Source organism: Muntiacus reevesi, chromosome 1 (genome assembly GCF_963930625.1).
Source record: "Muntiacus reevesi chromosome 1, mMunRee1.1, whole genome shotgun sequence".
In the NCBI taxonomy this organism is placed as follows: domain Eukaryota; kingdom Metazoa; phylum Chordata; class Mammalia; order Artiodactyla; family Cervidae; genus Muntiacus; species Muntiacus reevesi.
Genome location: NC_089249.1, coordinates 220,503,523 through 220,518,908, shown reverse-complemented (window position 1 = coordinate 220,518,908; position 15,386 = coordinate 220,503,523). Strand labels below are relative to the sequence as shown.

General features: G+C 35.8%; 1 protein-coding gene across 1 annotated transcript; it reads right to left on the bottom strand.

The window, feature by feature from the left end:
• Positions 1-13,403: 13,403 nt before the first annotated feature.
• LOC136167575 (olfactory receptor 2T29-like) lies at positions 13,404-14,357 on the bottom strand. Its single transcript, XM_065935092.1, has one exon. The coding sequence runs from the start codon at positions 14,355-14,357 to the stop codon at positions 13,404-13,406; it is 954 nt and encodes a 317-aa protein (XP_065791164.1).
• Between the last annotated feature and the right edge of the window lie 1,029 nt (positions 14,358-15,386).

The following is a 15,386-nucleotide window of genomic DNA, read 5'->3' as shown; positions in this document are numbered from 1 at the left end:
TTAAGTAAACAATCCCATTCACCATGGCAATGAAAAGAATAAGACACTTAGAAATAAATTCACCTAAAGAAACAAAAGACCTATATATAGAAAACTATAAAACACTGATGTAAGAAATTGAAGATCACACAAATAGATGGAGAAATATACCATATTCATGGATTGGGAGAATCAACAAGTGAAAATTAGTATACTATCTAAAGCAATCTATAGATTCAATGCAATCCCTCTCAAACTACCAATGGTAATTTTCACAGAACTAGAACAAATAATTTCATAATTTGTATGGAAACACAAAAAGCCTCGAATAGCTGAAGCAATCTTGAGAAAGAAAAATGAAACTGGAGGAATCAACCTGCCTGCCTTCAGACTATACTACAAAGCTACAGTCATCAAGACAGTATGGTACTGGCACAAAAGATGGAAATATAGATCAATGGAACAAAATAGAAAGCCCAGAAATAAATCCATGTACCTATGGACACCTTTCTTTGACCAAAGAGGCAAAATATAAAATGGAGAAAAGACAATCTCTTCAACAAGCGGTGCTGGGAAAACTGATCAACAACCTGTAAAAGAATGAAACTGGAACTTTCTAACACCATACACAAAAATAAACTCAAAATGGATTAAAGATCTAAATGTAAGACCAGAAACTGTAAAACTCCTAGAGGAAAACATAGGCAGAACACTTGACATAAATCACAGCAAGATTCTTTATGACCCAACTCTGAGAGTAATGGAAATATAAGCAAAAATAAACAAATGGAACCTAAATAAACTTAAAAGATTTTGCACAATGAAGGAAACTATAAGTAAGGTGAAAAGACAGCCTTCAGAATGGAAGAAAATAATGGTAAGTGAAGCAACTGACAAAGAATTAATCTCAAAAATATGCAAGCAGCTCATGTAACTCAATTCCAGAAAAATAAATGGCCCAATAAAAAAATGGGTCAAAGAAGTAAACAGACATTTCTCCAAAGAAGACATACAGATGGCTAACAAACACATGAAAAGATGCTCAACATCACTCATTATCAGAGAAATGCAAATCAAAACCACAATGAAGTACCATCTCACACTAGTCAGAATGATTGCCATCAAAAAGTCTACAAACAATAAATGTTGGGGAGGATGTGGAGATAAGGGAACCCTCTTACACTGTTGGTGGGAATGCAAACTATTACAGCCCCTATGGAGAAAAGTGTGGAGATCCATTAAAAAACTGGAAATAGAACTGCCATACAACCCAGCAATCCCACTGTTGGGCATACATACCGTGGAAACCAGAATTGAAAGAGACACATGTACCCCAATGTTCATTGCAGCACTGTTTACAATAGCTAGGACATGGAAGCCACCTAGATATCCATCAGCAGATGAATGGATAAGAAAGTAGTGGTACATATACACAATAGAATATTACTCAGTTATTAAAAACAACACATTTGAGTCAGTTCTAATGAGGTGGATGAAACTGGAACCTATTATACGGAGTGAAATAAGTCAGAAAGTAAAACACCAATCTGGTATATTAATGCATATATGGAATTTAGAAAGAATGGTAATGATGACCCTATAGGTGAGATAGCAAAAGAGACAGATATGAAGAACAGACTTTTGGACTCTGTGGGAGAAGGTGACAGTGGGATGATTTGAGAGAATAATATTGAAACATGTATATTACCATATGTGAAATAGATGACCAGTCCAAGTTTGATGCCTGAAACAGGGCACTCAGAGCTGGTGCAATGGGACAACCCAGAAGGATGGGATGGGGAGGGAGGTGGGAGGATGGTTTGGGACAGAGGACACATGTACAGCCATGGTTGATTCATGTCAATGTATGGCAGAAACCACCACAGTATTGTAAAGTAATTAGCCTCCAATGAAAATTAATAAACTAATTAAAAAATTGCTATGACTGTGAGTTTTTTGTGGTGCCATATAAATTTAAAGATCACTTGCTCTATTTCTGTGGAAAATGCCATTAGATTTTAATAAAGATTACCCTGAATTTGTAGATTTTGGGGGGCAGTATGAGCATTTAAAAATATTAATTCTTTAAATCCAAAATGTGTCATATTTTCCCATTTATTTGTGTATTCTTGCTGGTGGTTTATTCAGTAAATCATGTCCAACTCTGTGATCCCATGGACTGTAGCCTGCCAATTTCCTCGGTTTATTGGATTTCTCAGGTAAGAATACTGGAGTGGTTTGCCATTTCCTTCTCCAGGGCATCTTCTCCACCCAGGGATTGAACCTGGGTCTCTGGCACAGGCAGATTCTTTACTGACTGAGCCACCAGGGAAGTCCCTGGTATAAACTTTTAGATTTCTTTAATTAATGCTTTACATTTTCAGTATATAGGCCTTTCACCTCCTTAGTTTAATTTTTTAACCAAATATTATATTGTTTCTTATGCTATTGTGAATTTTAAAAAATATTCTTTACTATAATGTTCATTAGTAATTATTCTTCATTGTATTGTTCATTAGTGAATGCTAGTGTACAGATACAAATTATTTTTATATGTTGATTTTCTATTCTGAAACTTTGCTGCTTTTGGATAGTTCTAAGAACTTTGTGGGGGAGTCTTAGGATTTCCTCTATATAAGATTATGTCATCAACAAACAGACATGCTTTTATTTCTTCTTATTCAATTGAAATGACCTTTATTTTTCTTGCATAATTGCAATGGTTAGGGACTCAACTACTACGTTGAATAGAAATGTTGAGTGTGGGCATACCTGTATTGTTCTAGATCTTGGAGGAAGCTCTTTTATCTTTTTTTTTTTTTTTATAGTTCATACTTTTTAATTTTTTTTGTTTGTTTTGTTTTTTTTTCCTCCATTTATTTTTATTAGTTGGAGGCTAATTACTTTACAATATTGTAGTGGTTTACCAGATCTGAAAGAGACACATGCACCCCAATGTTCATCGTAGCACTGTTTATAATAGCCAGGACATGGAAGCAACCTAGATGCCCATCAGCAGACGAATGGATAAGGAAGCTGTGGTACATATATACCATGGAATATTACTCAGCCATTAAAAAGAATTCATTTGAATCAGTTCTAATGAGATGGATGAAACTGGAGCCCATTATACAGAGTGAAGTAAGCCAGAAAGATAAAGACCATTACAGTATACTAACACATATATATTTAGAAAGACGGTAACGATAACCCTATATGCAAAACAGAAAAAGAGACATAGATGTACAGAACAGACTTTTGGACTCTTTTATCTTTTCAACATTGAGAATATCACTAGCTATGGGCATGTCATATAAGGCCTTTATTATATTTATAAATTCTGTGTCTAATTTATTGAGAATTCTTATCATTAAAAATGTTAAATTTTGTCAAATACTTTGTTGCTTCTAATGAGATGATTATACTGTTTTTATCCCTTTTCTGCTAATGTTATATATCACATTGATTGATCTGAAAATTTGAATAGTCTTTGCATTTCAAGGATAAACTCCACTTCTTAATGGAGAATGACCTTTTTCATGTGCTATTGAATTTGGTTTGCTAGTATTTTGCTAATGACTTTTATATTTAGATTTACTGGTTTATTGATGTGTAAATTGTTTTCTTGTGTTGTCTTTTTCTGTCTTGCATCAGAGTAATGCTGGCTTGTAAAATGTTGGGAAATATTCTATCCTCTTCAGTTTTTTGAAAGAATTTGTGAGGGATTGGTATTGACTCTTCTTTTTATTTTATTGAGATATAACTGACTTACAGCATTATATTAATTTCAGGTATAAATGATAATGATTTGATATTTGTAGTTAATGAGAAATGATCACCAAATAAATCTAGTTAATATCTGTCAGTACACATACTTATTTTTTCTTGTAATAAGAACATTTAATATCTACTTTCAGCAATTTTCAAATATACAGTAAAATGTAATTAACTATAGTCCCTATGTTATACGACTTGCGTATTTTATAAGTTTGTACGCGTTGACCCCATTCACTCATTTTGCTCATCCCTTGGCAACCACAATCTGTGTTTCGTACTTATAAACCTGCTTTTGTTTGTTTGTTTCAGATTTTATGTATAAGTAAAATCATAGGAAATTTGTCTTTTTCTATCAAACATTTTTACTTAGCTTGATAACCTCAAAGTCTATTCATGTTGTCAAAAATGGCAAGATTTTCTTCTTTTTATGGCCAAAAATATTCCAGTGTATATAAACATACTTTTTTATTTGTTCATCCATTAATAGACACTTAGGTTGTTTTCATATCTTGGCCAATGTAGATAAAGCTGTAATAAACTTGGCAATGTATACCTATTTTTTTGTTTTCTTTAAATAAATACCAAGATGTGAAATTGTTGGATCTTATGATAGCTCTACCTTTAATATTTTGGGGAATCTCCATACTGTTTTCCACAGTGACTGTACAAATTTTCATTCCCACCAACAGTCTGCAAGGAAGGGTTCACTTTTCTCAAGATCCTTGCCAACACTTGTTTTTTGTCTTTTTGATAATAACCATTTGAATAGGTGTGAGAGGATATCTCATTGTGGTCTTAAATGGCATTTCTCTTATGATTAATGATATTGAACACCTTTGTGTGCATGCACGTCTGGTTCTTTGTGACCCTATGGACTGTAGCCCACCAGGTTCCTCTCTCCATGGGATTCTCCACACAAGAACACTGGAGTCGATTGCCATGCCCTCCTCCAGGAGATCTTCCTGACTCAGGGATCAAATCCACGTCTCCTGGGGCTCCTACATTGGAGGCAGAGTCTTTACCACTGAACCACCAGGAAAGCCCCATTGAACGTTTTTACATACACTTATTGGCCATCTGTATGTCTTTATTAGAAAAATGTCTATTCAGATATTCTGTACATTTTAATTTTTTTGAGTTCTATGAGTTTTTATATAGTTTGTATAATAACTGCTTATCAAATAAATGTTTTTTAATTTTTTCCCCATGAGGTAAGTTGCCTTTTTAGTTTGTTTTTCTATTCCTTGGTTATGCAGAAGTATTCTAATTTGATATAGCGCACTGGTTTATTTTTGTTTTGGTGACATTGCATTTGGTATAAAATCCTAAGATCATAGCTGATATTCATGTCAAGGTAATTAGCACCTATGTTTTGTTTTTGTTTTTAGGAGTTTTATGATTTCTGATCTTACATTCAAGTCTCACTAAACCTGGATAAGTTTTTGTGTAAGATGAAAATAGCAGTTCACCTTTATTCTTTTGTGTTTAACTGCCCAGATTTCCCAACACTATTTATTGAAGGTACTGTCTTTTTCCCATTGTATATCTTTGTTTTGCTGCTGCAAATTAATTGACCATGTATGTGTGGTGTTATAAGCCCCAACAGTTTTTTCTTTTTTTTTTCATAATGCAAGTGCTTGACTTAAGCTCTGATTGCTTAGGCATCCATTTTAAGGAAACATCTAATTCAAAGAAGACTATCTCAAATAAACACATTGAGCCTCAAGACTAGATAAAGAGCCAGAACCAGGCCACGTAGCATGCTTAACTCTGATATTTTTTGTTTTAGAAATATTGGTTGATTTCAGTAACTCACCATTTGGGACACATTTTTTCTCTTTCTGCACTTTAAATTTCTGGTCTATGTTTTCAGTTCACCAAAAGAGAATGTCTCTGTAAAACCCTAGGCCTCGACCTTCAACCTCAATAAAAGCAGAATCCCAGGTTAGTCCTTAATCCCTCTCTTTGTTTTTCTCTCTCTCACTTTCTCTTCCCAAGTTTGCTCAAATGTGCTGTGCTATTTATGGGTCTTATAAATAATAGACCTCTATCTTTTCAAAGATTCCTGATAGCCTTTGCTAAAGAAAGACTTGCAATCAAAATAAGAATTGCAAGGCCTGGTTCAACCACAACATTTGTTACAGTATAAGACTGGCACAATATAATTGGCATAGTTGGCAGGATCTCATAATTGTCCTCGCAATTAGCTCACTAATGAGATAAATGCCCTGCAATTTGCTTACTAATCATCTAACTCTGGTGGGTTAGGCCATTTTGGAAAGGATCTTTGCTTGCTCGGTGTTTTTTGCACTGCTATCTATTTTCTTACAATGGTTTTATATTTTATATTTGGTTTATAATCCATTTTGAGCTTATTTTTGTATATCATGTAGGGAAATGTTCTAATCTCATTCTTTAACATGCAACTGTCCAGTTTTCTCAGCATTATGTATTGAAGAGACTGTCTTTTATCCATTATATGGTACTGCTTCTTTTGTCATAGTTTAATTGACCATAGATATGTGGCTTTGTTGGTCTCTGTATTGTGTTCCATTGACTTATGTGCCTTTTTGTACCAGGATCATGCTGTTTTTATTACAGTAACTTTCTAGTACAGTCTGAATACAAGGAACATATCACTAACTTTGTTCATTATTCTCAAGATTGCTTTGGTGATTTGGGATATTTTGTGGATTCATATGTATTTTAAAATGATTTCTTATAGTTTAAAAAGTATGTTACAGATATATAAATGATTTTCTCGTTAGAAAATAAATTTGAATTACAGGTATATCTTGGAGATATTGAGGGTTTAGCTCCAGACTACTGTGATAAATCTAGTTACATGAAATTTTTGGTTTCCCAGTTTGTATAAAAGTTTATATACACTATACTATAGTCTATTAAATGTCCAATAACATGTTGTCTGAAATAACTGTATGTATAACTTAATTTTAAATACCTTATTCTTAAAATATGGTAATGATTTTCTGCAACTTCTGTGAGTTATAAATTTTTGCAGTAGTAACATCAAAGATTGATGATCACGGAATACCATTATAAACATAAAAATAATGAAAAAGATTGAAATATTGTGAGAATTACCAAGATATGGCACAGTGACATGAAGTGAACAAATGCTGTTGAAAATATGGCACCAGTAGACTTGCTCAACACAGGGTTTCCACAAATCTTCACTCCATTAAAAATCCAGCATCTGTGAAGCACAATGTAGCAAGGCACAATAAAATGAGGTGTGACTGTACCTTAGTTTCATCAAGAACTAAGGAGCCTCTTGATGAAAATGAAAGAGGAGAGTGAAAAAGTTGGCTTAAAGCTCAAAATCCAGAAAACTAAGATCATGGCATCTGGTCCCATCACTTCATGGCAAATAGGTGGGGAAACAGTGGAAACAGTGAGAGACTTTATTTTTGGGTTCTCCAAAATCACTGCTGAAGGTGACTACAGCCTTGAAATTAAAAGATGCTTGCTCCTTGGAAGAAAAGTTATGACCAACCTAGACAGTATATTAAAAACAGAGACATTACTTTGCCAACAAAGGTCCATCTAGTCAAAGCTATAGTTTTTCCAGTAGTCATGTATAGATGTGAGAGTTGGACTTTATAGAAAACTGAGCCCTGAAGAATTGATGCTTTTGAACTGTGGCACTGGAGAAGACTCTTGAGAGTCCCTTAGACTGTAAGGAGATCCAACCAGTCCATCCTAAAAGAAATTAGTCCTGAATATTCATTGGAAGGACTGATGCTGAAACTGAAACTCCAATACTTTGGCCACCTGATGTGAAGAACTGACCCTGATGCTGGGAAAGATTGAAGGCGGGAGGAGAAGGGGACAACAGAGGCTGAGATGGTTGGATGGCATCACTGACTCAATGGACATGAGTTTGAGTAAACTCCAGGAGTTGGTGATGGATAGGGAAGCCAGGCATGCTGCAGTCCATGGGGTCACAAAGAGTCAGAAACAACTGAGAGACAACTGAACTGAATGACTGTATCCAACATTTGGGTCCTAGTCATAACATTAGAAGTTTACATATTTTGAACTCAATGTAAAATAACTGCAAAGGCTGGTTTTAAAACAGTAACCTAAGAAGGAAAACAGGCAACCAAAGTTATAGCAAGTGTTATTTCCAATGCACATAATTTTGTTCTTTAAACTTCTCTTCAGCCATTCCTAGGAAACTTATTTTGCTACCCTCATTTTTTTAAAAAAACATATGAAAACACTTTAAAAATTGGAATATTTGTGAAAAATAAAGCAAACTTTTCTATCTAATCTAGGTTGGTTCATTCTTCATTTGATAAAAATTCCAGTCTTCATGCTTAGCATCCTTTGAAGGATGTAGGAAACTGAAGGCTCATTTTTATGTGGTAGAAGTGATTTCTTTGTTCAATTGCTAATGGATCATAAACACAGATGCATGAACACCACGTGAAGTTTGACAATTTTAAATCACTATAGTTCAGTTATTTATGTGGTACTTTAAGCAAGTGCACTCCAGTGTCAGAAATTGTGCCATTCATTCTTTTTGTTCTAGATGTAATACATTTAGAGCAACAATTGTTTTGCCATGTTTAGGAATTATGAGTATTTTATTCAATGTATAATTTGGCTAACAATATCACAACTAACTGCATAGTTCCTGTAAATTCTTACTAGTAGAAGCTATGGATAGCTGTAGTTTGAACATTTTATTTTAAAAGTAAAACATCATTCTAAACATATTTTTATTATATCTGATTTTTTTTTTTGATTGAGACAGAATAAGACTAATCACCTTTGGAAGAATATTACACATTATATTTTGTTTTGTTCTATTTGCCTTTGTTCTCCATATCCAGGGCACTTTATATGGAACTTTAAATATATCATTTGTTTCACCAAATTGATGAGTGCTGTTTGCACTACTTATTTTTTCTAAAAGTTAAATAATGCATGTATTTTATTCATTTTGTTTGACTGAAGCAAAAATATTGTAAGCTGTTTTCCCCAGCTTATTTCCTCCAACACTGGAAGATCCTTGTTTTATAATCATGAAGTAACTGAGTGTGTTAAGAGGAAAATGGAATCTGTACTTTCTAAACCATCTAATTCACATTGATACTGCCAATTGGAAGATTTTACACATTCAAAAAAAATTGTGGTTCTATGGAACAGATTCAACAAGGCCTTTTTTTTACCTAAAATACTCAACCCAACCTTCTTAGAATTATGTCATGGTCCATTCCACCTAGATTTACACTATTCAGCTCATCATCTTCACTCATTTGGTTTCTATGCCTCCAGTCTTACAGTTCTTCAATCAATTACCACCATTTTAATATTTCTAAAATGCAAGTCCGGTCATTCCACTACTGCTTTTAAAAACCTGGGTCACCACCTCCCAGAATATTGGAAATAAAAGCAAAAATAAACAAATGGGACCTAATGAAACTTAAAAGATTTTGCACAACAAAGGAAACTATAAGCAAGGTGAAAAGACAGCCTTTAGAATGGGAGAAAATAATAGCAAATGAAGAAACAGACAAAGGATTAATCTCAAAAATATACAAGCAACTCCTGCAACTCAATTCCAGAAAAATAAATGACCCAATCAAAAAATGGGCCAAAGATTTAAACAGACATTTCTCCAAAGAAGACATAGAGATGGCTAACAAACACATGAAAAGATGCTCAACATCACTCATTATCAGAGAAATGCAAATCAAAACTACAATGAGGTACCATTACACGCCAGTCAGAATGGCTGCTATCCAAAAGTCTACAAGCAATAAATGCTGGAGAGGGTGTGGGGAAAAGGGGAATGCAAACTAGTACAGCCACTATGGAGAACAGTGTGGAGATTCCTTAAAAAACTGGAAATAGAACTGCGATATGACCCAGCAATCCCACTCCTGGGCATACACACCAAGGAAACCAGATCTGAAAGAGACACGTACACCCCAATATTCATTGCAGCATTGTTTATAATAGCCAGGACATGGAAAGAACTTAGATGCCCATCAGCAGACGAATGGATAAGAAAGCTGTGGAACATATATACCATGGAATATTACTCAGCCATTAGAAAGAATTCATTTGAATCAGTTCTAATGAGATGGATGAAACTGGAGCCCCTTATACAGAGTGAAGTAAGCCAGAAAGATAAAGACCAATACAGTATACTAATGCATATATATGGAATTTAAAAAGATGATAGCAATAACCCTATATGCAAAACAGAAAAAGAGACACAGATGTACAGAACAGACTTTTGGACTCTGTGGGAGAAGGCGAAGGTGGGATGTTCAGAGAGAACAGCATTGAAACAAGTATACTATCAAGGGTGAAACAGACCTCCAGCCCAGGTTGGATGCATGAGACGGGTGCTCAGGGCTGGTGCACGGGGAAGACCCAGAGGGATTGGATGGAGAGGGAGGCGGGAGGGGGGATCGGGATGGGAACACATGTAAATCCATGGCTGATTCATGTCAATGTATGACAAAAACCATTACAATATTGTAAAGTAATTAGCCTTCAACGAATAAAAATAAATGGAAAGCAAAACAAAACAAAAAACCTGGGTCACAAAAGAGCAAGAAATGAGGCTACAACCTGAACCAGAAATGGAGATGTCATTGGAACATTTACCTCTCCTGCCTGGCCAACCACCTGATCTTTAATCATGCTGTTCGGTTTCAGGTCCTCGAGCAAGTCTTTCACACCATTCCAGTCTCCTTTATTTTTCTAGTCACCATTCAACATAGAGTTCTCAGGTTTTCTCTCAGCCCCTCTTCTTTTGAATGAACTTGCATGTTAGAGGTGAAACTGATATGTCCTAATAAGGTAATAACCTGTATACTTTTCCCATGGGCATCAAATCATTTGTGTATTTCTGTATCAAATTATTTGTGCATTTACATATTTTAAAAAGCAACTATTATGCAAAGAATCCGCCTGCAACACAGGAGACCCTGCTTCAATTCCTGCATTGGGAAGACACACTGGAGAAAGGATAGGCTACCAACTCCAGTATTCTTGGATTTACCTTTACACACTCCAGTATTCTTGGGCTTCCCTTGTGGCTCAGCTGGTAAAACATCTGCCTGCAATGAGGGAGACCTGGGTTCGATCCCTGGACTGGGAAGATCTCTCCTGGAGAAGGGAAAGGCTACCTACTCTAGTACTCTGGTTTGAAGAATTCCATGAACTGTATAGTCCATGGGGTCACAAAGAGTGGGACATGACTTTCACTTTCACTTTTCATGCAAAATATACCTACACTTTAAATTTGTAAAGATAGTAGTCATATGTAATTTGAACTCTAAATTCACTTACCTAATATTTTAAAAATTTAAAGAAATGTCTACTGAGTAAATAAAGGGTTGAATATCTGCTGTTCTTCCTCTGCTTGTTTGTGTAATAAATTACATACTTCAAATCTCAGCTAATATACCACTTCACAAAGAAAACGTTCCCTGCTTGAGGGAACATTGGGGTTAAAATTATTTCTTCCATTTGAGGTTACTTTTTGGGGACCTGAATTTCTGATCTACCACAAGTAATAAGGATTTCAGACAGCGGACACCCACTAGACACCTTCAGGATTGAACCATGAAGAACAAAGTAGACCTCAATAAAGGCAACTAGAAGACAGAATTGTCTCAGCAATGATCAGCACATTAAAATTAGTGTAATTTCTAAGATAGGTCACTTATACCTCCACCAATCAAAAAGTAGGGACAAAAAAGGGAGAAAAGTCTGATACATAATTCTTTACTTTTAGATAATTTCAAATATAGAAACAAGTACCTTGAAAAATAATAGTATAATTAACATATATAATATTTACCAGATTCACATGTCAACAATATATCCCTTTTGCTTCATCTCATCTCTAGCTTTCAGCAATTGTACACTTTTTCATCTAAATATTTTAATTGTGAATTTCTTAAGAGTATGAATATTCTTCCACAGAAACATGATGGAGTTAAAACTTCATAAAATGTAGTATGGATTCAATCAGTCAGTCAGTTCAGTTGCTCAGTCGCGTCTGACTTTTTGCGACCCCATGGAGTCGCCAGGCATGCCAGGCTTCCCTGTCCATCACCAGCTTCCAGAGTTTACTCAAACTCATGTCCATTGAGTCGGTGATGCCATCCAACCATTTCATCCTCTGCTGTCCTCTACTCCTCCTGCCTTCAATCTTTCCCAGCATCAGGGTCTTTTCCAATGAGTCAGTTCTTTGCATCAGGTGGCCAAAGTATTGGAGTTTCAGCTTCAGCATCAGTCGTTCCAATGAATATTCAGGACTGACTTCCTTTAGGATGGACTGGTTGGATCTCCTTGCTGTCCAAAGGAATCGCAAGAGTCTTCTCCAACACCACAGTTCAAAAGCACCAATTCTTCAGGGCTCAGCTTTCCATATAGTCCAACTCTCACATCCATACATGAATACTGGAAAAACCATAGCTTTGACTAGATGGAACTTGACTGGCAAAGTAATGTCTCTATTTTTAATATACTGTCTAGGTTGGTCATAACTTTCCTTCCAAAGAGTAAACATCTTTTAATTTCATGGCTGCAGTCACCATCTGCAGTGATTTTGGAGCCCCCAAGAAAATAAAGTTTTTTTATTCCCATCTATTTGCCATGAAGGGATGGGACCAGATGCCATGATCTTAGTTTTCTGAATGTTGAGCTTTAAGCCAACTTTTTCACTCTCCTCTTTCACTTTCATCAAGAGGCTCTTTAGTTCTTTGTTTTCTGCCATAAGGGTGTTGTCATCTTCATATCTGAGGTTATTGATATTTCTCCCAGCAACCTTGATTCCAGCTTGTGCTTCATCCAGCCCAGTGTTTCTCATGATGTACTCTGCATGTAAGTTAAATAAGCAGAGTGACAATATACAACCTTGACCTACTCCTTATCCTATTTGGAAGCAGTCTGTTGTTCCATGTCCAGTTCTAACTGTTGCTTCCAGACCCTCATACAGATTTCTCAAGAGGCAGGTCAGGTGGCCTGGTATTCCCATCTCTTTCAGAATTTTCCACAGTTTGCTGTGGTCCACATAGTCAAAGGTTTGGCATAGACAATAAAGCAGAAACATGTTTTTTATGGAACTCTCTTGCTTTTTTGATGATCCAACAGAGTTGGCAATTTCATCTCTGGTTCCTCTGCCTTTTCTAAATCCAGCTTGAACATCTGGAAGTTCATGATTCACGTACTGCTGAAGCCTGGATTGGAGAAATTTGAACATTACTAGCATGTGAGATGAGTGCAATTGTCCGGTAGTTTGAGCATTCTTTGGCATTGACTTTTGTTGAAATTGGAATGAAAACTGACTCAGCCACTGCTGAGTTTTCTCAATTTGCTGGCATATTGAGTGCAGCACTTTCACAGTATCATCTTTTAGGATTTGAATTAACTCAACTGGAATTCCATCATCTCTACTAGCTTTGTAAAAATAATTTGTACAGAGAAGTATAAAAATGAATGACTTTCAATTACAGGGAATCAATTTTCTAAAATAAATGAATATTACATGACACATGGTATGAGAATCTAAAGAATAATATTTGCATAAGGTCAGAGAGTTCTGATACAGAATGAAGAAAAATAAACCACTAGTATAAAAATGTCTTATTCTATGGTTCTCTGAAATATTCTACATTCAACATTTTTTTTAGTGCCCTTATGACATCCTTATTCCTAAGACTATAGATTAAAGGGTTTAGAACAGGAGTGAGTATGGTGTAAAAGGCAGATACAGCCATGTCCTTCTCAGGGGTGTGGTAGGAGCTGGGGAGCATGTAGGTATAGATGGCAGCTCCATAGAAGAGGATGACCACAGTCATGTGGGAAGAACAAGTGGTTAAGGCCTTTTTCCTGCCCTCTGCTGAATTCATCCTGTGGATGGTGAGGAGGATGAATGAATAAGAGCTTGAAATGACTGCCACAGGAATGAAGAGCATGAGGACACAGCACAGGTACATGAGTGTCTCATAGAGGGAAGTGTCTGAGCAGGAGAGCTTCATTACTGCAGGGACCTCACAGAAGAAATGATGGATCTCCCGGGATCTGCAGAAGGGGAAGGTCATGGTGACTGGTGTGAGCATAAAGCCATCCACTGATCCCAGGAACCAGCAGCCAGACACCAGGAGGAGCCACACCTTATGGCTCATGAGAGTAGAATAGTGGAGTGGATGACAGATGGCCACATAGCGGTCATAGGCCATGGTAGCCAAAAGGAAATATTCTGAACCTCCAAGTGTCACATAGAAAAACATTTGCATTCCACATTCAGGGGCTGAGATCTTATTTACACCCATGACCTGGTCCATGAGCATTTTGGGCACAGTGATGGAAATGTATATCACATCCATGAGAGACAACTGGCTGATGAAATAGTACATGGGGGTGTGGAGGTGGGCATCAGAATATATCAGAAGGATCAGGATGCTATTTCCAGACAAGGCCATCAGGAAAATCACAAAAATGACCACACAAAGGAAAGCTGGATGCTTGGATTGACTGAAGAGCCCCATAAGGATGAAATCCAACTGTCCAGTGTGGTTGGTGACCCAGGTAGATTTGTCCATGAAGTTTCTCCTAGACCACCAAGGAAAGATTTGTGATTAATAAATCACTCATGGTATACGATCACCTGAGATGAATGTTTAGTGGGCGTGTGTGTGTGTGTGTGTGTGTGTGTGTGTGTGCGCGCGTTCGCCTATTTGTGGATGCAAAGCAATGCAATTGTGCTAAAAGGAGTTAGTGGTATGAGACTGGAGATTTGGGGGTTTTAAGGTGCCTGTAAATAAAAAAAATTTAGGGTATCCTCCAACTAATAAAAATAAATGAAAAGAAAAAAATAAAATAAAATTTAAAAAATTTAGTGGAAAACTAAAAATTCACTACTGCTGATTAAAATAATTTATTTATAGTAAACATTAGGCTTTTATTATATAAGTCAGAATTGATTCAATCTGTCTATTTTAAGGATCCAATTGGATCTTAAAAACTTTTAGTAATATATGAAAAAGTTAGAAAGTAACTTAAACATAATTTGGTGAACACATATACCAAAAATTCCACCTATCTTTGTGTGTTGGTTCAAGCAATTTTGTGAGGCTCTGCATTTTTGTGGAGTGAGCCATGCATTCACAGGGGCAGATTTGGGTTCTCAACAATAACCAATCCCTTAGGTATACTAAAGAGAGTGAGTGAGAAGCCCAGACTCTAAGGCTGGACTATGGGTCTTTATTATCCTCTATCCACCATTCCTCTGTCTACTCTACTTAAACAAATAATAATGTCTGATATAAAATGCATTTAGAATTAAATGAAGTAAAATATTGAAAAGGCTGAAAACATTATCAGTTACAGATGAATAATCATACATACTGTCAAAGCATTAATATCTAGTAAATATTGTACATATTCTAAGAGAAGGTTGTTACTATTTCTTTTATGATCAGATTCATTACTTCAGCTTGCTAGTTTTAATACCTCTTCATTTATACAAGAATTTGGATTTGATAAATTCTGTAGTTCAAGACATATATATACATATACACACACAAATTATACTGTTTCACAGTATTATATATTATATTATTCTAACATAA